At 41.1% G+C, this 24,065-nt stretch overlaps 2 protein-coding genes across 5 annotated transcripts in view; one reads left to right on the forward strand and one right to left on the reverse strand.

The window, feature by feature from the left end:
- Window positions 1–21,844, reverse strand: part of IFTAP (intraflagellar transport associated protein) — a 61,277-nt gene extending 39,433 nt beyond the window's left edge. For all 4 annotated transcript variants that reach the window (XM_065636786.1, XM_065636785.1, XM_065636783.1 and 1 more), the window contains exons 1-2: window positions 21,776–21,844; window positions 7,791–7,943 (exon numbers count right to left, since the gene is read on the reverse strand). In XM_065636786.1, the coding sequence (XP_065492858.1) occupies window positions 7,791–7,893 (103 nt within the window). In that variant the 5' untranslated portion in view covers window positions 7,894–7,943; window positions 21,776–21,844. The remainder of the gene's footprint in view (window positions 1–7,790; window positions 7,944–21,775) is intronic.
- Window positions 21,845–22,178: 334 nt separating this feature from the next.
- RAG2 (recombination activating 2) lies at window positions 22,179–23,786 on the forward strand. The gene has a single exon (XM_065636857.1). It carries the CDS (start codon window positions 22,179–22,181, stop codon window positions 23,784–23,786), a length of 1,608 nt encoding a protein of 535 aa, XP_065492929.1.
- Window positions 23,787–24,065: the final 279 nt, after the last annotated feature.

Here is a 24,065-nt window from a genome sequence, read left to right on the forward strand (position 1 = left end):
TTTTTTAGAGTCAAAGCAACCATAAATGTGCTTAAATTCATCCTCAGAACAAAGAAACTACATTAAATACATATGTTGGGAGCACTGTAAAAGAGCAGGTGATATACTAATAAATCAGGACAAAACTGATTTTTAAAACCTTCTGTGTACTTGCATTGTAGAAGAATTCAGCACTAGCAGGTAAATAGATAAACACTATAAGAAACAAGTGAATTCTATATAATTAAAAGCATCTTGCATCACCACACAAATTATTCCTTTCTCAACAAATAATATCATAAAAAAATTACAGCAGGTGGGAACAAATTAATAACATGCCAGAGAGCCCAAGAGTTTCAAAATTGCTCGATTTTGGATATTATAATTAAGGCATTAAGGCAACTTTAAAAAGGCCTGATTTTCTTTTTAAAGGCAAATACCAACTTTACTGAGATCAGGCATTTCTGTGTGATTTTATACTGGACACAGAAAAGCACACAATTCTATAAAGAGTTCAGCACTAAATTGGCAGTGAGGTCACTTGATTGCTGTTTCTAGTTGTCCTGATGAGCCACTATATGGCTCCGATCTCTGACATTCTTTGTTTTGTGTCATTTCCACATCTGAAAAAAGAGGGCTAACTGTTTCCTCACCTCACTGCAATGACATGAAACTTAGCCAACAGCTGCATTTAGCACACTTCAATGCCTTTCAAGGCAAAGTGATGAGGTTAACAAGAGTTCTTTTTGTGTTACTGCTTCTTCTAGTACTACAGAATTCAACCATAGCCAACGTGCCAGTTATAGGATGGAATCTGTATCAAACTATCAACAGCAAAATTACTAAATATTTCCCTTTTCTACATTTTGGAAAATCTGAATTATGCAACAGAATGAAAATGTATTTTTTTTCATCTGAAAGAATCTTTAGAAATTTTTAGTAATAAAAGCATCACAGAAAAGAACAAAGAATTGCTATTAGGGAAGTGTTATGGTTCAAGAGCTGTCAAAGTTTCTAGGAGCCCAAGTGCCTCTGTCCTTATCTGGTGCTGCCAGTGAGCTACTGTGAAAACGAACACTAGTCATTTCCCCTATTTATGCCTAATTTTTTTCTGTCTGTACAATGGAGATGAAGTACTTTGCATAGCAAATATGATTGAGATCTAAGGACAACAAACATCCATAAAACAGATCAGCTATTATTATTTCAAAAATAATCTATTACGTTTGCATCCCTATGTGTTTTTTTCCTACATTTAGGGACTCTGTATGATATTTGATTTTACACTATATGGAATTAAGGTTACATAGAGATAGCTACTGAATTTATGATCAATAGAAAATTGCAAAATTTTTCTCTCAACCAGTTCTTTCCAATGATCCAGCACAACACATCAATAAAAAGCTCTGAATTGACACTGTTTCGCTATTTCACGCCCTGTTTAAGTTCTCTGTGGATGATAGATTAATTTAATTAGTTTTATTGAACTGCCTAGTTGCCTTTATTGGCAAAACCACTCATAGGAAGAAGGCTGAAAATTTCTCTTGGGGTTAGCATTGTCCTACTGGCCCATTTTAAAAACTGAAGTGAATTTACTGTCATTTCTTACAATTTTCTGCTATGCTTTCTGCTGTTAAGACTCACATTTGTAAAGTGCATCCACTGACACTTATGTAGGAAGTTTAAAGTTGTTGTTTTTCCTAAATGTGATTAACAAAAAAAGGAAGCAGACAGCTACCATCGAATGGACTTTGAACTAAATACATTACTCAGCTTTCACTGGGGAATTAAATTAATTTGATCACGACACAGAATAAGGCTCTTGCATGCCACCTGGAAGTAGAGAAGTGGTCTGCCACTTTCCAACCTCCACCACTCGACAGCTTGCTCGGCTTGGAAGCATCAAAATGATTGCACTGAGGCTATGAAGTACATATCCAATGTTCAGTTTGCTTAGAGATGGGTCTGATCAAAGCCCTCAGACTTCAACGCACTGCCAGGCAGAGTAATGTATATGAAATAGAGCAAAATTAAGAGTTGGAATGGACTGAATTTAATTCTAGTGGTCAAATACCCAGGACCATGGAAAAACTATTAATCTAAACTTGCGTTTGGATATTAAATATATTCATGGCAGCATTTTTGTATGCAGCTAGCTGATCATGGATCCCATATTTTTAGAAGTGGAAAAGGAGTAATTTGAAATCTAGATGAAAAATGTGAAGCTTGGACCATTTTTTTTTCCTATATTTTTTAGAAGGTCAAAGGAGATATTTTATGCTCCAGTGAATTTCCAAATCTGCTGAGTTTAGAAAAATGAGCAGATGTTGCTTCTAATTTTGGACATCATAATTCTCTCCACCAGATTTCAAACACTCTTCCTTAGATTTGAAAGAGCCTCTTGCCCTGTGTGGTACTTTTTTTAAAAAGCGGGGATTTGGTCTATTTCCATGAGATTTTGTCCACACTTGTTCTAGGAACTGTTTAGTTCTGAAGAGAACATACATTGACAACATCTACAGAAATCTGTGTCATCAGTTCCTTCGTAAATCAAAATCTTCTGAGGCTTCTTCAACTGCACAATCAAGAAAACATACTTAAGGGATTTTTTTTTGACTTAAAAAACATAGTGGAGTTGTACAACCTTAAAGCAAATGCCAGTTAGTTGTTTTATTATCAGATTGGTTTTATACTCAGTGCTAAAAGAACGAACTAAGAAAACTAAATATGTAACTTGGCATAAGTATAAGGGGGTTCAGTGGTTCTAAGAGCAGCACAAATTAATGTATTAAAGTAAATGAATAATAAAATGATTCCTCTTACCAATATCTGCTTTGGATTTGCACAAGAGGGGGTAATATTCTTCCAGATGCTGAAAACTTCTGCAAAGCTTTACAGTGAGCATGAAAGATTTCATCTTTCTGATCCTGGGCTCTAATTACTAAATTATATTCCCATGGGTTCACCAGCCCTTTCACCTATTTATTAATTTATGACAAAAAACATACTTTGGATGCTGTATGTAGGAAAACTAAGAGACTTACTAGGATCTTAAGCTAGCCCTCAGGTGTCCATCTGTTACAGAATCAAAGAAAAGGGTTAAAAATTTTTCCAATCATGGAGGGAGTGCTCCCATAGTTTTTTAAATATTATGCATTTGAGATATATAGGTCATGTTCTGTTGGAGTATGTAAGTTTAAAATGCTGAGCTCAGAGTTTTAAAATGACATTTAAGTATGTTTATCTATGTTCCATTAGATCGAGTAGAAGAGTGGTAAAAGGCCTACTATAGGATTTACTTGTCAATTAGTCTGTGAATTCTTATTCTGTCACAGCATCAAGCACACTTCAAAAAACAGAATCATTGTTGCTTCAGGAATACTAAAAGCAGGAAGATTAAATTCCTATATCAAAGATATAACTTATGGTCCAACTAAGTTATAAAGTATCTGTGTGCTACTTAAATCATACACATAGCATCATAGAATCATAGAATCGTTTTGGTTGAAAAAGACGTTTAAGATTATTGAGTCCAACCACTAACCTAGCACTGTCGAGTCTACTTCTAAACCGCGTATCACATGAATTACATAGAATTTACAAGGACCTTATTTTTACTCCAAATCTTGTTCTACTTGAGCTAAGATAAAATCTTTTCAAAAAATACAAGGAAACATAAGATCTCTACTCTTACTCTATAGAGTAGCCAAAGGTAATATCCCACGATTAGATATAAGAAGACAACATTCTAAAAATGTTATTTTCTTGGTTAGGATATTAGCAAACCTTAAAAAGCCAATGAAAGTCAGGAATGCAAAAATTCATTAATACTGTTTCCCATATTTACAGGAATTGAACTATTCTGTCAGTGGAAGACCCTATGTCCTGGTTTTGTTAAAAACAGGTTTCTCTTTTAGTGAATTTCCCTGTCAGCTAAAGCCTTCTTATTAACTGCAGTTTTCCTGAAAGTTAGATACATGTTTTGGCAGACATAGCAATGGAATGCAAGGTCATTGATAATGATGCATCTCGTGAGATGTTCAAGCAGGAGGTGAACTGAGAATTGACCAACTAAAGTATTCCATCCCATTCACATGATACTTCATATAAAAGTGAGGAATCATGAGGATCTCGTCCCTTTTCCTTATGGCCGACATTGGGAGAGGACCTTGCGAGTCGTCCCTGCGAACTGAGGCCTAGTGACAGACTGAATCCCGTTCTGGTTGGCTGCAGAGTCCAGTCCAGGACTTCAGGTGCCGGCTCCACATCTGCCGGAGCAGTTGCCGGGACTTTCAAGATTGGTTTTGTATATTTTGTATTATTTTCTCTATTTTTATTGGTAGCATTAGCAAAACATTTTTAATTTTTTCCAACTCTCTTCTCTTTGTCCTTCTTTTCCTCCCAATCGCCTGTCCTTAGTGGGAAGCGGGGAGAGGGAGGGGCTGAAGGGGGAAGTGGGGGGAGAGGAGGTTAACAATACATCTGCAACAGTTTTATTGTCACCCCGCAATCAAACCACGATACCATAATTTGCTCACAGGGGGTTACTCCAGGCTGACATTTATAACTTCAAAGGGTTATTTTTAGATAGGCCAGAACAGTCAAAGATGCTTAGGTTTTTGTACTTGAGGTACAATCTTTTCAATTTCACTGTGTATAAATTTAACTAATGAAGAAAAATTAAACATTCATTAGGAAATCAGATTCTTTTGAAACACTTTCAAGAATAATGTAGAAACTCCAGGAGAAAATAGCTTACCAATCTCAACTAGAGAGCTAGTACAAATTCATGCACAAGTCAAAATCACCTTATACGAATATGGTACCCTGTGAAATAAGTGCAATCCAACTATTAATAGTTTTATGTGTGTCTTCTGTTTCCAATGTTATGACAGTCAAAAATCTATCAGATAGTGATGTTTTTCAAGGAATTATTTTTAAAGCGCTCCTATATATTTACCCACACAACTGAATGAGCTTGGTTATTTGTGTATACAAATAGCTATCTCCATATCTAACTAAGCAAATTCTGACATGAATGCTCATTGTACAAAGATTTAGTGTGTGGATCAACACAACTATCAGGCCAAATTCAGAAAGGTAATCTAAAAATGGTCAGAATGTCAGCGGCGAAAGAGGAGCACAGCAGCAGCTACAGAGCAATGGCAGGAATCGACGTGCACAGCAGCGGCTACAGTAATTGCCAAGGCTGAGCACGGATTAAGGAGACAAGGAAGAGATCCCAGAGCTGTGGTCCTACCAAGAGAATCACCGTGAAAGCAGCTGATCTCACGAGAGGGGCTGACACGGCAGTGGCGTTGCCAGGAGCAACTGAGGGAGATTGAAACACCCTCCTAGGGAGTGCAGGTGACCAGGAGCACAGTGAACAGGGCCACCAAACAGAGGTGAAGCAGTTAGTGCAGCAGTTTGCGCAAGCAGTTTACATAGGCAGGGCAGGGAAGCTCAGCAAGCTCAAGTTATTTACTTCACTTGGTTGTTGTTGGAGCACAAGTCTTATGAGGAGTGGTTGAGGGAACTGGGGCTGTTTAGCCTGGAGAAAAGGAGGCTGAGGGGAGACCTTATCACTGTCTACAACTACCTGAAAGGAGGCTGTAGTTGTTGGCTGATGGTGTTGGTCTCTTCTCCCAAGTAGCAAGTGATAGGACAAGAGGAAATGGCCTCAAGTTGCACTAGGGAAGGTTCAGATTGAATATTAGGAAAAAATTCTTCACGGAGAGGATGGTGAAGCAGTGGAACGGGTTGCCCGGGGAAATTGCAGAGTCACCATCCCTGAAGGTGTTTAAAAGGCGTTTAGACAAGGTTCTTAGGGACACAGTTTAGTGCTGGAGTTAGGTTATGGTTGGACTCGATGATCCTGAGGGTCTCTTCCAACCGAAATGATTCAATTCGATTTTATTCTAGATTTTACTTGACCCCACAGTAAATATCTAAACTCACATAAAAACGTGAAAATTTCTGCAGCTGCAGTGATGAGGAACGACGCATACAGACACACAGACACAGAGTTCTTGTTAGCAGCAAGAGCAGAGCCAGGCAGAGCTGAGCCAGGCTGAGCTGACTTTTATTAACAGTCCTCAATTTATAGGTTTACAGATATGGACCTGGACTAAGAGGTTAGACAGGATGTTTTTTCAAAAAATGTTATCCCAAACACACCACACTTCTGACCGTTTTCAGTCACGTTCCCATGCATATCTCGTGAGCGGCATTCCGACCCACTCATTCACATGCCCAGGCCCAACATTCACACATCATACATACGGGGGCAGTTTTCCGACCTGAGATTTCATTCTCACTGGCCTGGGCTATCACTCCTTACACTCATAAAAAGCATACTTCTATATAACCTGTCCCAAGGCCCTTTAGCTGGAGCCGCACATCCTGCCGTTCCCACATGCAGCCTACTAGCAGATAGTCTTTATTAAGCTATCAAATGACTATTTTCCAAATGCAAAATTAATAAACTAATAGTTTGATATTTTATAAAGTATCTTGCACTGTTCTGATGCTAAAATGCCTTGTGCTTTGAGTGGAATTTTTGCAGGTCATTAGTTTATAATGCAAACCAGCACCTTTGGGTATTTTTAAAGGAAAATGAAGGTGGGAGGAAAACAAGCTGAGCTGTTTTGTTTACGCTAGCATAGGAAACTGCATTTCTAAGCATTTCATTCAGCTAAAGCTCTACCTTTTATACAGTTTTAGTGGCAGATGCCATAGTGACAATGAAAGTGACTGAAATACACACTGAGGCTTTCTGCAAGTAGCATCATGATATGCAGCATGCTTCTAAGATAGGAGCTATCCCTACTGTACCAATCACACATAAAGAACAAGAACTTAATTTTCAATCCTCCTATCTCATCCCTCAGTGTCTCCTTTCTCTTCCATTTTCTATTGGGAGGAGACAGAAAGTTGCCATAAGATTACTTCTATGGCAGCTTCGACTCCCCGGTGTTTTTGTCTGCTCAGTGCCTGTGACTGACACTTAGTTCTGCCTGAGGCACAAGGACAGGACAGACTTCTGAATGCCAACCAATGGAGCATGCCACATGCTGTAATTGAAAAATACAGTTCTTTTGTAATAAGACGAGGACATCATTTTTAGTGCAAAGCTGTGGTAAAGAGAATCGTGAGTCATATGCAGCTCACAGTTATTTTTATAGTACCTGACTTAACATGGCCAAAAGAAATGAACCTGAGCTACAGAATTTGAATCCAGATCTGAACTGCCTGTAATTCAGCAATGGTCAGATCAAGGTTAAGCCCCACCTTTTATTTATCTGCAGAGTATGAGACTGTTTCAGTGTAATCGTCCCGATGTGCCTTCACCCTTGTTATCTGTTAGCTTGGCACACATAACAGCATAACACAACAAGCCAGTATTAGTAAATCTGTGACAGTATCCAAATTGCACACCTATAATCTTAGGCCACCTCATACTATTAAGTACTTTCCTTAGACTCTTCTTCTTTTATGGGAACTTCTCTAGCAAAACAATGCAGAACATACTTAGGAAAAGCCCATCCTTCCAAATAGTGCACACGCCCCCACATCCCTACGGCAAGCAAAACATGGTTAAACACCTGACCTACCTTAGCAGTCTGTGAACCAAGCTAAGGAAAGTTGTCCTCAGGGATCCTACTGCTTATAGGAGAAACAAAAGTATCGCAAGGATTTGCCTAAGGTCACAAAGCAAGTAAGTAGCAGAACAACACTAAAATACTACTGCTTCTCTTTTTCCCTTCCCTTCTGGCTGCAATTTCTAATGGGAGATTTGGGGAGTTACATACCTTTCAAAAGATAAGTGAATGTATTTAGAAACTCTTCATATGACTGCTCATGGCTATCACTAAACTGATCAAGGATGCTGTTGTTTGACAGTTGTTCTCCCATGATCCACACCTTGACAGTCGAATGGGTATATCTGCCTTAGTAGGCTGCTTCTGCAATAGAAAGAAAAGAGTCCTTTGTACCTGTAGGCAGAAAACAAATTAACCGAAGAGTCCCTAATTCACATAGATGAGCACCAGAATGTAAATTTTTTCTTCTCTCCTTGTGAAGTTCTGATCTTGTCAGTGGGACTCCACACAATGTTTCACCCAAAATTCAAGTGAACATAGTAATTTTAAGTGCAAAGGGAGAGACTGTAATCATCTCTGCCTGAAATGTATGTCCTCAGGTAATATGGCCCAGCCTCTCTCAGTGGTGTTCATTCCCCTTTAGTCTTAGGACCCCTGTCTTCTTTGCAGAAACAGTAACACCACTCTTGTGTTGGATTTAAGAACTGGGACACCTGTACATTCAAAACTTGGACTGAATCCACCATTCTGCAAGTGCACTGCTCACTGTGTCATCAAAGCCACTAAACCCAGATTTTGGAGGGCATGTTAAATCATGATAAGATGTGTGTGTATGCTAAGCCAATACACAGGATGGGACGGTATGATGGAGCTGGGCAGCCAGGTAGGAAGGTGAGCTCCACCCCTGAGAAGGGAACAAATGCGGAGAGCTGAGAGAACCCCACCGAGGCTTTTCTGGACCCGAAAGCTTCACTCTTCAGTCACATAGCAACAGCTTTCCAGCCCATCTTTATCACTTCACCAGACTCTGGGGAAGTAATGGCCCTGAAGCAGCTCTCGGTGAAGTATGCTTAAGTTAATCCTGACCCTCACTTATAAAAGCTGTGTAAATACATTTTAACATCTGTGTGATGCCAAATAGTTAATAGTATTACTAATTTTTTTATACACATAGCACCAGACTACTATTAGCAGAAAAGCGCAGATGAGGACGTAGACACATGTAACTGCCACATTGTCTCACACGGTGGCAACCTCACTAAAAAATAACCAGTTTACATATATAAATGTGATAAAGATACAAGAATGCATTATACATTAAGTGCCCGATTTTCACATGTTCCCATGTCTCTTCTCTTGATTTACCACAGCATGTAAAAGCACCTTTTGGGAATGAAAACCTAATTCTTCGGCAAAACTTCCAATCACCTACACTAAGGAAAGGTTGCAAATCTAATTTTTAAGTTAAGTAAGATTGAACAAAAATTGTTTAGAGCCCAGCAGGAAAACAGTGCACGATTTCTAATGCCAAACTATAAATTTGTTGGATTGCCAGCTTGTAAAGAAGACTAATGTTTCAAAGATATATATGTGTTTACATGCAAGCCCACATGACCTAAAGTTGAAGTTTTCTAATGTTTTACAAAAAACAAACCAGTATTAATCTCTCTGTGGACAGACCAAGCAGAATATAATTCACCAGACTCCCAGAGTGGTTTATGCAAATTACAGTAGTTTCAGAGGCACGCAATGCCTTCTACTCCTCATTATTGTTCCGTCATTACAGTCATTATTTGAGGTAAATTTCATTATATGACAGTCTGCAGTGATTTGTAAGGCTAGTGTCAAAGAAAAAAAATACATATATTTAATCAAGAAAATGGTAATAACCATTTTGGTTTTCTTTGGCATCTGGCATCTAGGATCTCAAAGTCCTTTATAAAAACTAATGAAATAAACTTCACAATAGTCCCATGAGGGAGAGCAAGCAAATACTATTCCAAATAACAGATGAAAAAACTGAATCAGCAAGAGCTTAAATGACATAAACAAATCAGAGGAGAGCTGGCAATAAAGCTTAGATTCTTTTACTCTAAAATGCTCTAGAAAGCTAGAAAATTGATAAGCAATTTGGGGAAACAGTTGTACCTTTACCCAAGCTGAATGACAGCTTTCTCAGTGAATGCCATGTTCTACAGCCACCAGGCCATCAGTCTGAGATTAAGCATCCAGACCAGGTGTTAGCAAAATGGTACAGCTCAATTCTCACTCTGCTGTGCAGCCTCTGCTCCCTACAGAACCTGGGAAACTTCACTTCAGATTTTAATATCCTCTACTTGTTAAGCTGTAGACAAGCAAGAGACTTCGGATAAACACTAGGTTTTGACTCATCACAGTTAGCTAGGAAATGCGGTGGTGAATTCAACTTAACAAAGTTTTAGCCAAACTCTGATTGCAAAACTCTGAACATCACCCTCATGAAAAAGCAAGCACTGGATGCTATTAGAATATAATCTAACATTTAATACTTGAAATCTCCTGATGTATGGAGATTAGAAAGTTATCCTTCAAGGTTTTCATCTAGCATGCACTTCAATATGTACACATTGGGAGAAGCATCATCAAAACAGTATCACTCTAAAAAAAAAAAGCAGAGAAAACTCCCTGGGTATTCCAAGCATGGGAAAAGACTACTTTCTCAAGACTAACAGGTTTTTTCACCAGGAAGTAGGCCAAATTTTTACCCAAGTCAAAGCAGTAAATCCAGAGTAGCTCTCCTATAGTAAATATAGTTATTACAGGCATTACTATATGAGATTCTCCCCCACTGTTCTGATCTTGTGAGACCCCACTTGCAGTACTGCACGCAGCTCTGGGGTCCTCAACATAAGAAGGACATGGACCTGTTGGAGTGAGTCCAGAGGAGGCCACCAAGATGAACAGAGGGCTGGAACACCTCTCCTATGAAGGCAGGCTGAGAGAGTCCGGTCTGTTCAGCCTGGAGAAGAGAAGGCTCTACAGAGATCTTATAGCAGCCTTGCAGTACCTAAAACCGGGCTACAAGAAAGCTGGAGAGGGACTTTTTACATGGGCATGTAGTAATAGGACAAGGGGTAATGGCTTTAAACTTAAAGAGGCTAGATTTCAATTCGAGATAAGGAAGAAACCCTTCATTATGAGAGTGCTGAGACACCCGAACAGGCTGCCCAGAGAAGCTGGGGATGTCCCATAGAATCATAGAATGCTAGGGATTGGAAGGGACCACAAAAGATCATCTAGTCCAATCCCCCTGCCAGAGCAGGAACACCTAGATGAGGTTACACAGGAAGGCATCCAGGTGGGTTTTGAATGTCTCCAGAGAAGGAGACTGCATGACTCCCCTGGGCAGCCTGTTCCAGTGTTCTGTTACCGTCACTGAGAAGAAGTTTCTTCTCATATTTAAGTGGAACCTCCTGTGTTCCAGTTTGTATCCATTGCTCCTTGTCCTATCATTGGTTGTCGCTGAGAATAGCCTGGCTCCATCCTCCTGACACTCACCCTTTATATATTTATAAACATTAATGAGGTCACCCCTCAGTCTCCTCTTCTCCAAGCTAAAGAGACCCAGCTCCCTCAGCCTTTCCTCATAAGGGAGATGCTCCACTCCCTTCATCATCTTCGTGGCCCTGCACTGGACTCTCTCCAGCAGTTCCCTGTCCTTCTTGAACTGAGGGGCCCAGAACTGGACACAATATTCCAGATGTGGTCTCACCAGGGCAGAGCAGAGGGGAAGGAGAACCTCTCTCGACCTACTAACCACCCCACTTCTAATACACCCCAGGATGCCATTGGTCTACTTGGCCACAAGGGCACAGTGCTGGCTCATGGTCATCCTGCTGTCCACCAGGACCCCCAGGTCCCTTTCCCCTACACTGCTCTCTAATAGGCCATTCCCCAACCTATACTGGAACCTGGGGTTGTTCCTGCCCAGATGCAAGACTCTACACTTTCCCTTGTTATATTTCACTAAATTTTTCCCCGCCCAACTCTCCAGCCTGTCCAGGTCTCGCTGGATGGCAGCACAGCCCTCTGGCGTGTCAGCCACTCCTTCCAGCTTGGTGTCATCAGCAAACTTGCTGATAGTACACTCAATTCCCTCATCCAAGTCATTGATGAATATATTGAATAATATTGGTCCCAGTACTGACCCCTGAGGCACTCTACTAGATACAGGCCTCCAACCAGACTCTGCCCCATTGACCACAACTCTCTGGCTTCTTTCCTTCAGCCAGTTCACAGTCCACCTCACTACCCGATCGTCCAGACCACACTTCCTCAGTTTAGCAGCACGGATGCTGTGAGAGACTGCGTCAAATGCTTTACTGAAGTCAAGGTAGACCACATCCACTGCTTTGCCATCAGCTAGCCACCTCGTTATGTCCTCATAAAAGGCTATGACGTTGGTCAAGCACGACTTCCCCTTGGTGAAGCCATGTTGACTGCCCCTAATGACCCCCTTATCCAACCCTGGAAGTGTTCAAGGCCAGGTTGGCTGGGCCTTTGAGCAGCCTGGTCTAGTGGAAGGTGTCCTGGCTGATGGAGGGAGGTTGGAACTAGATGATCTTTGAGGTCACTTCCAACCCAAACCATTCTATGACTCTATGAAAAAAAGAAAAAAAAAGTACAACAATGGATTGGAATCACCCACAATTTATGAACTGGATACAATCATCCCTCTAGAATGAAAAGGCTGCATTGTTCTGCTAGAGAGTAACTACTACTGAAATAAAAACCTTATGTTCTTTTTCCCAAAAGTCATCAAACTAACTTGGAGGTTTCAAAGAAAGTAAGGCAAGGATATCTGGCCCCTTCCCCATGCTGGCCCTGGATAGTTAGAGTCAAATACTACTAATTGATGCATTCAGGCAGCAACTATACTTTCTTATTTTTGTATTTCACTCCTGCTCATTCATCCAAATTGTGCAATATCAGTTTTATTTCTTAAAATGCAGTCTTCTTCCCAGCAGGTTAAGCCAAACCAGAAACCTCTGTAATGAATCACAGAGGCAGGGCAAGTGAGTATTAGCATGATTTCAATTATGCAGTTATTAGTTGTATTAAATAGAAAATGTGGTGGAATACAGGCTTCCTGTTTCATGGTGTATTTTTGAATGCTTTATTGTGTTTCTTTTAAATATAACACAGACAAAGAAAGAAAAATTAAGATTCTGAATTTTAAATGGAAACAGCAATAAGCTAATCCTCTCTACAAACTCACTAAAACCTCACATTATTTTATTTTTCTGAAAAAAAAAAAAAACCACCACAAAACTTCCCTAGTGTTTTTGGAATAAGTTAAAGTCAGGTTTCCACACTGTGAATTTGCTCTCCTAAAAGTCATTCTCAATAAAAACAGGGATATTCAGAAATTTTTATTTGTAGATCACTCACAGGTTCATGGAAAACATCACTAGATACATCTGTTGTCAAGATTTTATAACTACTGTCTGCACAAATCAAATTGAACACAAATACATTATTTTTACATCTTATACTCTGTTACTGCTGGACAATGCTTTACCTTTTTTCGCTATAGAGCTAGCACAGTAACCACACCTGTCACAACTAATTTTTTTAAAGGGGTCTTTAATACTTCAGATCTAACTAAGCTCTCATAAAAACAATCCTACTTTCTTACAACTCACAATACAGAGCTAAGGAAGAAGCATTTCTGTAACACCTCTCATTCGTAAAGGTTTCACATGTCGGTCTGCAAGAAAAACCTTGATTCTGGGAACTCTCTTGGCCTGGCTAGTTCAGCAATATAAAAGCTGTCACTAGTGATAAGGTGGGGCGCTAAAGGCAATGCAGAAATGATCTCTGTGGGTGGATCGCTCATGTAGTTAGGCAATACTGGAAGTGCATAGGCAAGTCTTAAGTGTGTAGTGAGTTGTCAAGGGACCAAGTACAAAACTAGAGCTAGTTACTGCCTTCTAAGGACGATGAGAAACCACACTGTGATTCAGGACATTAGAGTCTCCTCTCCAGCCTGTTCTTGGAGCTACATAACAGCATGCTGTCTCTCACCAAAAACCATAACATCCCAATCTACCCCCTAGGCAGCTGTACTGTCGAATTTACCCCAAGTACCCATGTATTTGTGTAAAGCTTGCTCACGGAAGCTGGTTTAATTATGCACAAAATGAGCGACCTAAGTCTTATACCTTGATCGACTAAACTAAACTCAATCTGAAAAGCAGGGTTTAGTACTTCTGGAGGAAAAGTATCTGATATCCACTCCTTGCTGTCTTACTACCACTCACCACATTAGTGAGTCGAGGAGACTTTAGAGGAGTTTGGATTTTCTACAATACTATTACAGCAATAAAGAATGAAGTAGCACCTTTGCAAAAGGAATAAGCCTGTATCAGATGACTGCAGTCAGAATCAGTTTAAGCCTATGTAAGCACTGGCTGCTCCCAAAAAGGCCACCACCGCGCTCTTTCCCTCTTCATCCCTCAGCTTTTCATTCCAGCCCATCTCTTGGCCAGACAAAATACACTACCAATATAAAACCTGAAACTAAACTGATCTAATACATATGTCCTGTTTTAAATACACATTTTCTAGTCTGCCTTATAGCCATACAATCGTGAGTGCCTTCACAAGGGGACAGCAGGAACATTCAGTGGGAGCAAGGGAAGAATGTAGGACTGCACCTTTTGGCAGCCTGTCGTAGCTGTCTATGCAATCATGAAAGCACAGCCTCATGAGAAATGCCACTCACAAACGGCCCAGAAAGCTGTGCTTCCTCCATGCTAGCAAAAGCAGATGTTAACATACCCGCACTGCCACTAGAGCCTGAAGTGCAGATCATAGAATCATAAAGTTGTAGAATGTCTTGAATTGGAAGGGACCCACAAGGATCATCAAGTCCCAACTCCTGTCCCAGCATATGACAACGCCACAGTTCGCACCGTATGTCTCAGGGTGTTGTCCAGTCTCTTCTTGAATGCTGTCAGGCTTGGGGCCATGATGACCCGAGCCTGTTCCAGTGCTCCACCACTGTTTGGGTGAAGAATCTTTCCCTAATGTCCAACCTAAATCTCCCCTGGCACATCTTCCTGCCATTCCCTCAGGTCCTATCACTGGTTGCCAGAGAGAAGAGAACAGTGCCTGCCTCTCCTCCTCCCCTTATGAGGAAGCTGTAGACAGCAATGTCGTCTCCCTTCAGTCTCCTCCAAGCTGAACAAACCAAGTGACCTTAGCCGCTCCTCATACAGCTTCCCTTCTAAACCCTTCAACAACTTCGTGGCCCTCTTCTGGACACTCCAGTAGCTTTATATCCTTTTTATAGTGAGGTGTGCAAAACTGCACATAGTATTCCCTGTGAGGTCGTACCAGAGCAGAGTAGAGCGACACAATCACCTCCCTCATCAGTGTTCATGGTGCAGAGGCATGCAAAGCTGGAATTCAAAAGCTGGAACTCAAGCCTGTCCTTAATAAATGTTTGTGGCTAGCTAGGGACTGTCCACGATCCCAGGATGGCACTTCAACAGTGGGCCAAGTGAAAGAAGTGATTCTGGGAGTTCCTGCCCCAAGAAAGACATAAAACATTTTCAGTGGGGCAGTACAGGAATGTTACCCACCTTCCAGAATACAGACAACTGTTTCCTTCTTGTCTAGACATCTGCAAAACTACAGTTGCAAAAGAAAGCCCTCCCTGCTCTACTGTCCTGCTCTATTTTTCTCCCTCCTCCTCCCCGCTACCCACCACCTGCAGGGAGGCAGAGCTGCTGGAGTAAATCTGATGGTGGCAAGCTCTGGCCACAAGCAGGTGTGGGTCAACTGAACTACGGGAACAAACTAAAAGAACATGTTCCAATTACAAAGGACAAAAACTTTCAGATGAGGTTTCTTGCAGCATCTCTCAATTCAATGTGATCTGCAACAGCTAATCCTGTTTAAATCAACTGGATGTTTGCCACTGCCTTCAGCAGGAGGCCTTAAGGGCATCAGCAATTTGTGTGAATGGGAGCTGCATTTGATTGCATAAGTGCATTACTGAGCCTCAGAGACAACCTTTGCAATGGTCAAAAACATGTGCCTCTTGTGCCTAGTTTTTATGAGCTTTTAAGGGATATATATATAAGGGCTCTAACTGCAAGCAAGCACACTGATCCTGTTTGATTTCAGAGCTATTATGGCAGTCCTATACACGAGTAGGGTTTTTTTAACAAATTTCCAATGGCTTCAACAGCACTGCTCCCTTTAAAGAGCACCTGAAGGCCTATCACAGGAGTAGCCACTGTACACTGGAGTGCAATCATCCTGGATTTGACAGTCAAAGCACTGCTGGATTCAATCAACTGTTTTAGATGAGGCCTCCAAATAAAGCCCTGTCCCTCACATGTTAAATACTGTTTACTGATGTTTTTAGATGAGACCAAAAATTGAAGACTGTAGGATGCTGGACTCCCTGTACCATTTTTTCACAGGTGTCAGCCCATGGGTCCTAGCTAAACATCCAGAATATTTGCATTCTGGCTGGCTGACCCTACACAAACAAATAAGGCGGCCCTACCTTTCCCTGCTGAGCTGGAGTGCATTACTGCAACTCACAAGGAGCCAGCTACATTCCAGCTCAGAGATGACTGTGTTTTACTGGCAGAAAACATAATGAAAAGCCTGGAAATACCTCAATGCAATTTGGAATGATTTGGGATGAAGACATAAACCACATATTAAGTAATTAGGTGTAGAAGAAAATCAAGTGTGAAACAAAGCATTTCCATAACAGTGAGCAACCTGCTGAAAACATACTGCCTATGTCAATGTTATTAAAATAAAAATTGTGAAGGAAAGTCTATTTATTCATTTTTGCATAGGTTGTCTGCCAAATAAATTCAGGATGCAAATGCTAGATGTTCTTGCTATGACCTGCACAGTTCTGAACATGATTTTCCTACCTCGTAGACACATTATTCTGAAGCTACTTGCTGCAGCTCCTCTGAAGCAGTTTGTCCCTGACAGTTACAGAAGGAAGACCAGCTTGGGCAGGCCATGTTCTCATCCAAAACTGACATGCTGTTGCCAACAAACTTTAATTTCTCCATCTTCTCAGCCACAGTAATTGGAAAAATAATTTCTAAAGATAAAGTATGTCAACTGGCAGAAGGAGAATAAAATGAATGTAAAATATTAAATAAGACACAATTCGCGGTTGGATTTTTTCACTTAAATATTTGTATCTCTTTTGCCAGTAGATCTTTGATCACAGACCCAAACAAGAATCAGCCTGTGTCAAGCACTCAGATAAGAACCTGTCAAATATTGTCTAGGTGCTACTGAAAATAGAAATAAATGTGATCTGAATGCCCTTAAATTTGGGGTAGTCAAGTTCTTCAGCATTCAACTCTGTGGTACAGTCTACTTTCATCTTTGTTTCAGAAGTAATAGGCCCATATGGATGGTACAGGGCACAGTTCCTTAGAGCTGCTGTATTTCACATGAGAAATGTCACCACATCCTATCTGCATTACAGTTATTCAAGGTCTCAAGACAATTTTCACAAACATTCAGTATGTTTGCTTTGCTATACTTATCAAATTCCATTTCAAGCTCTTTCTACTTCTCACAGCAGTTTGAAATGGAAGATGAGGTATTTCTAAAATACTGTGCAGCAGATGTTGTAACTCAGGAGTGGGTAAAGTAGCTCCAGGAAAACAAAAGAAGGGAGCTATGAAGAATGAATTGTTTTCCAGGCTTTTCTGTTTATTTGCTGTGCTATGTTGTGGAAGTGGCTTATCCTCTGTGTCCCAGCACTGCTAGTTGTTGAAAGGATATATGTTCCCAGAGGACTTTCTAGAGTCAGACATTTACAATCTAACTAACATCTACTGTTATTCTGGTCTGGTTCTACTACAAAGAGTTAAACTTTCTGGAGGCTGGTGGGTTTCTTGTTGTGCCATCTGAAGAGAGGAAAAAGAAAAAAAACACACAACAAAAAACAACCGTCACAGCCAGTTAGCCACAGTAGACTGAGTTCTCAGGAGCGCATCTGCAAATTAAGCAGGTAGATTCCCCTCCATCAGGCTGTCTCTCCATGCTACAAGCACCCTGTGCTGTCAGAGAAGATTCCTCAAAGTGCTCACATTTGAAACCCAATTACATAGAAAGATTTCGGAGGAGACGCAAAAAAGCCCTATCAGCCAGGTACGTCTAACTTATTGTTTTGCCCAAAGCAAACTTGGTTGATACACTTAGCGAATGTTTTGAGAAATACTGTAGAAAGATTTCCTTCCTTAAGCCTATTTACAGAGGACTTCAAAGCTCTGTGGGTGTCTGGATATGATTTTGATTGTGAAGAATTTGGGAACAGCACTTGCTTTTCAGGGGTATGCTTTTTCATTTTGCAAAGGGAGAGACTGCAGATCAGACAGAGAAAAAAAAACAATATACAATATTGCAGAAAAAATTTAATTCTAACATAGATATCTGTGTTCATGCCAAGTTAAAAATAACTGCAAACTAATGACAGAATTTAATGATCAGCAATGAGCATTTACCAACTAAGATTACATATTGTCCTGCAATCCATTCTCTCAGTGTCCCATTCTCTCAGCACCCAATCAGTGCTGTTTGCTACAGTTCATAAGATCAAATCATTCATTATTTGGTAGTGTTTACATTACTGTGAAATTATTATGAATATGGTATTTTTTAATGTAGAAAAATATTAATATGAAATGTCACACTAAACAACACCACTAATTACTCATTGTTCTCCTGTTTAAAATGTATTTGTTGCCTAACTGGGTGACAGGCACAGCACATAGGTGAACAATTACTACAGAGGGTCAAAGAAAACAATCAGTAGTAAACACAGTTTGGGAGTGACTTAGTGTCTAAACATAGTAATCTAGTGACATTTTATAAACGCTAGAGTTACTAAGACGTAGGACACAGGACCTATGGGAGACATGCTGCCTTCTATAGCAGAAGCTAGAAGACAAGAAGAATATCCAAAGGCATATGAAATGTTGCTTGATGTTCAGGCACCTGAATCCTACTCCTTGTTTCTAAAATACATTCATCTTATACTTCTCAGTGAACATTTAATACAGTTTCTGAAATAATACTCCACATACAAAATTGTAACTATGTCCCCATCTATTTCCATAATATGCACATTTCAAATCACATTAGCTAGTGCTTTTAAAAAGAACCTTCTCTCTTCATTTGATCTTTCTGTAAATAAATCTCTCAATGAATCTATCTAAATCTGAATTCCTTGTAATCTTTTCTTGCCAAACAATTATTATCTGAAAAATGGCTCAAAATCATAAGTTTGAGAGAAGAATATTAGGTTTTTTTCTGTTACTTTAGTTCTAGCTCAGATCTCTACAGTTCACTTCTGAAATACAGGGGTTATAAAAGTAATGCTGAGATTCTCATTTATTTGTATAATCCTTGGAGCCAAATATGATGAAGCATGACTCAAGCCACCATAACTGGTAATTGTTTATGTAATTCCACCCTTCTCTATTTATCTATCTTTACTTCTGATAGTGTCTTTTCCCCTCATCTTGTGCTGCACCACAATAAAGGCATTTACTGTTTCCCTCCACACTGGCACTAATGCTAATCGGACTTCATAGTGACATGGTTTTGAGCATAAAGCTGCAAAAAAACTTCAAACTTTTTGGTTATAAGGTTAGATTTCAACCTTTTGGACTCTCTGAAGCTGCTCAGAGTCAGATGAGCATTGGCCCAAAGGAATCAGTGGTGTTGGAAGAATAGCGGTGGAGGTCAGCATAGTTAAAGATCAGCCACACTGTATTAACACACCATAATTAGCATGAAACAACCTCAAAGCCAGAGCAACTCCAGCAAGTGCCTAAGGAGCTACTTCTGTCAGAGAATCTAGGATAAATATTCTGTTACTAACTGCTTGCTTATGTAAAGTTCAAGAAATATTAAGGGATGACAAGAAGTAAATGTGTTTAAGTGTGTTTAAATGTGTTTAACCAGTAAGTTCTGTGTGTCTATCGGTCTCACAGACTCATTTTCATTGGTCTTTTCTCCACTCTATATCTGCAACAGTCTCTCCAGATAGTGTACTTCTCAGAACTGAGTACTGCTTGATATTTGGGAAATAGTTCGTGACATTGTGGACACTAACAGTTGTCATATTTGGAGATTCCTGAAGTATATGTAAGAATGTAAGATGAATACTAACATTTCAGTTAAACTGTTTGCCATTTTTAATACTCTTGTTAAGACTTCAAATATAAATGAGCAGTCAAATGTAAAACACTAATGCTACAATCTGGAACACTAACTTGAGAGGTGCGTTTATGGTATCTTCAGTATGGAAGACACATTACTTTTCTAAAGATCCTGTAAAAAGAAAGACACTAAGTAACCACACAATAGGAAAGAAGAGACAAAGGAGATCTAATCCAGTAAACCAAACTTAGTGCAAGCTCCACTAACGACAGCATTTTTGAATAGCTATAAGAAACAAGCAGCAGAGATTCCTGTATAGCATATCAAAATGACATTGCAAATCTTTCTCATGCAAATAATAACAAACCCTGCTGTGTATACTGATGTGCTCAGAACAGGGTTTACTCATCTATTTAACTCGTAACTGAACTTTACCTATAGTGCAGTGCTTCCAAAAAGGCATCTAAATACAGAAAAAAATAACACGTTCTGGGCAGAGGCATTAGGACTGACTATACAGTGAACAGAAATTGACCATGACCTTTGCATGAATCCACAACCTGCAAAAAGACAGCTATTCTACAGATTATTTTTAAAATAGACTCAGCACTGGCTAAGCCTTCTCTGCCCGTATGCTCTGGCCTAAGCACATATGACCAGGCTCACCTACCTTTGAAAGTTTTTAATGGCAAATCCATATTTTAGCAAAGCAGTTTGCATACCAGAAAGTGGAGCCGGCGGGCAGTACAAGAATGTGGTATGGCAGCTCCTATGGTGCATGAGAACACCAGCTGAAAGCAATTTCATGTAGCCAGTGTCATCAGTTCCCAGGATTTTACAGTGACTCTCACTGTACATTATCTTGTTCCAAAGTCCCCAGGTTTTGATGTCACATAACTAGAAGATACCAATCCTTCCTTAAAAAAGAAACCCTATGTGTCTTGTTTTTGTTGTTATAGGAAATGAAAAGTAGGAGCAAGGAAAATATGTCTCCAAAAGATTTAAAAGCGAGGAATTGTATTTTTAAATCTAGAGGTTTCATTTTTTTTTTTCAAATATCGTATTTGAAAGCTAGTCACACCTTTAAATTCTGGGGATTTGGCAAAGCCTGGGACAGTGAACTTGGACATCTACTAAAAGGCGCAACTCTGCTGTCATCAAAGGGCAGTGCCAGGGAACCAAGCAGTTGTTTCCCTCTCTGGTGTCTATGCTCCCCAAAGCTCTTTTCTGTGTCATTATCCAGGATGACTACATAAACTCTTTTAGATTTTTGAACAAACAGGTAAAAACGTGGATGATATCCCTTGAAACCTAGTCACAAAAGCATCAGCAAACACGAAACATCAAAGATAGAGATACGAAAACACCTGGCAGCAAGACTCCCAAGTCACACAATAACCCCAAGCAGCGAGCTCTGCAGCACAAGTGTGCGAGATTCACCCCAAACATCTTCAACAAATTTGATGTTTTCCTTGTAAGCCTGCAAAACGTTCAACTGAAGTTTGCATTCAGCTATGTATGCACTTACTTCAGCTCACTGACTACGGAGCACGACGGTGTGTTCCCGGCCAGAAGCCAGACTCAGGGGCCTGGATGGGAGGGGAACTCCCCACCCTTCCCACAAGTAGGGTGCCGTTCTCGGGGGGCAAGCGAGCCCCTCAGGCAGGCGGCTCCAAGGACAGAGCGAGGCGCAGGCAGCTGGCCGCCCTCCGGCAGGCCCCCAGGTGCCGTGGCCGTGGGATCGGCGCTCCTTCTCTGCAGATCCCGCCATGCGTGCTGAGGCGGCCTGTGGCCTGCGGGCCGCTCCAGCGCACCAGGCCGGCACCCCCGGCCGCCCCAGCCGCCTCGGGGCGAGAAACGGGCAGGAAACATCCCGCCTTGTGTCAACCCCGGCGCTGGTCCCTCCGCTCCCGGTCGCCTGGGAGCCGAATCCCATCGCCAGGAGACTCGCCTGCTGGCAGCCCCGGCCCCATAGCTGCACTCACCCGCAGCCTGCCCGCTAATCCCTCCAGTCCCGCTTCCTCACGCCGGAGCGACGCCAGGCCGGGCCGACGCGCCCAGCGCGAACTACGGGCCCCAGCAGGCGGCGGGGCCGCCGTTTCCATGGAGCTGCCGGGCCCGGAGCCGGGAGTTCGCCCCAGCGCAGGCTCAAATGTTCAGGTTTTACCGGCTAAGAGGCAAAAATTCCTACAAAATCCCGCGGAAGTGGTACACAGCTCTTGCGTGATTCATGTCTTGAGCTCCAGAAAAGTATCTCTTCTTGGATCTCAAAGTGTGAACTGAAATACAACTTTAATACGATTTGTTCAAGTACTGTTAACTCTCATAGGGTCTAATGCATGTTTCATCTGTTCTGCTTGTGTTTCTTTCTCAGATACTGACCACAGGATGGCCCAGTCAGCAGATGAAATGTCATTGCAGGTGGTATCAGCTGTCAGTAATTCGGCCTTGCTTCAGCCAGGCTTCTCTCTCCTGAATTTTCATGGGGATGTTTTCTTTTTTGGACAGAAAGGATGGCCAAAGAGATCCTGTCCCACTGGTGTTTTCCTCCTTGATATAAAACAGAATGAGCTCAAACTGAAACCTGCCTTCTTCTCTAAAGACTCCTGTTACCTCCCCCCTCTGCGCTATCCTGCCCTTTGCACACTCAGAGGCAATGCAGAGCCTGATGAGTACCAGTATATCATTCATGGTGGGAAAACACCTAACAATGACCTTTCTGATAAGCTTTATGTTATGAGTCTGGTAAGCAAAAATAGCAAGAAAACCACGTTCCAATGCATTGAGAAAGACCTGGGTGGAGATGTCCCCGAAGCTAGATATGGCCATACAATTAATGTAGTTCATAGCCGAGGAAAAAGTATAAGCGTTGTATTTGGAGGGAGATCATATACTCCTCTGGCACAAAGAACCACTGAAAAATGGAACAGCATAGTTGACTGTTTGCCATCTGTGTTTCTCATTGATTTTGAATTTGGATGCTGTACATCATACATACTTCCAGAGCTTCAAGACGGATTTGCTTTCCACGTTTCACTTGCCAGAAATGATACAGTCTACATTTTGGGAGGCCATTCACTTCAAAATAACACAAGATTGCCTAGCTTGTACAAGCTAAAAGTTGATCTCCCACTGGGCAGCCCAGCTGTGACCTGCACCATCTTGCCAGGGGGGATATCTGTGTCAAGTGCTATAGTGACTCAAACCAGTGATGCCGAATTTGTCCTTGTCGGCGGGTACCAGTCTGACAACCAGAAACGGTTGGTGTGTAACACCATAGTTCTGGAAGATAATAAGATAGAGATTGTTAAAAGGGCGAACCCAGACTGGACACCAGATATTAAACATTGCAGGATGTGGTTTGGCTGTGATATGGGCAAAGGGTCTGTATTGCTGGGCATTCCAGGGGCCAACAAACAGTTCATCTCAGATGCAAACTACTTCTACGTTTTGAGATGCAAAGGAGCAGAAAAGGACAAGGAGGAAGAACTGACAGCACAAATTTGCAGTCAGACATCGACTGAAGACCCTGGAGACTCCACTCCATTTGAAGATTCAGAAGAGTTTTGTTTTAGTGCTGAGACCAATAGCTTTGATGTTGATGATACTGACACTTACAATGAAGATGATGAAGAAGATGAATCAGAAACAGGCTACTGGATCACCTGCTCTGCCAGTTGCAATATTGACATTAACACCTGGGTCCCTTTCTATTCCACAGAACTCAACAAGCCTGCAATGATCCTGTGTTCCAGCAGGGCTGGCCACTGGGTCCACGCACAATGTATGGATCTCTCAGAGAGCATGCTCCTACATCTCTCAGAGTCAAATGTCAAGTACTTCTGCAATGAGCATGTTGACCTTAATAAAGGGCTACAAACTCCCAAAAAAGTGGTGCACCTGAAAAAGCAACCCATGAAACCATTGCGCAGAAAGTCAACCATGAAGTTAACAACGCCCGTGAAAAAGTCGTTTCTTCGGAGGTTGTTTGAGTAGATTTACACTGCTGATTTGTATTCAGCTGGGAAGAGGTGAATTCACATTCAAAGACAGCTAGTAATGGTTGAAGCAGAATGGGTTATTGGAGCTCAAAGAGATCTTTCGAGTTCATTGATTTCAATTTTGTCAATATTTCAGTTACATTTCAAAGTTCATGAATTTATTTTGTCTCTTATGTGTATTTTTGTAACATCCAGATAGGAACCCCATCATAGAGGGCATTGTGCAAACACAGAGCCAGATACTGGTAACTTTGTGCTATATTTTATGCCATAA

The sequence above is a fragment of the Caloenas nicobarica genome, chromosome 5, assembly GCF_036013445.1.
Source record: "Caloenas nicobarica isolate bCalNic1 chromosome 5, bCalNic1.hap1, whole genome shotgun sequence".
Taxonomy (NCBI): domain Eukaryota; kingdom Metazoa; phylum Chordata; class Aves; order Columbiformes; family Columbidae; genus Caloenas; species Caloenas nicobarica.

Excerpts from the sequence above, each read along its gene's own strand:
- RAG2 (XM_065636857.1), top strand. The coding sequence starts at position 22,179 with ATGGCCCAGTCAGCAGATGAAATGTCATTGCAGGTGGTATCAGCTGTC.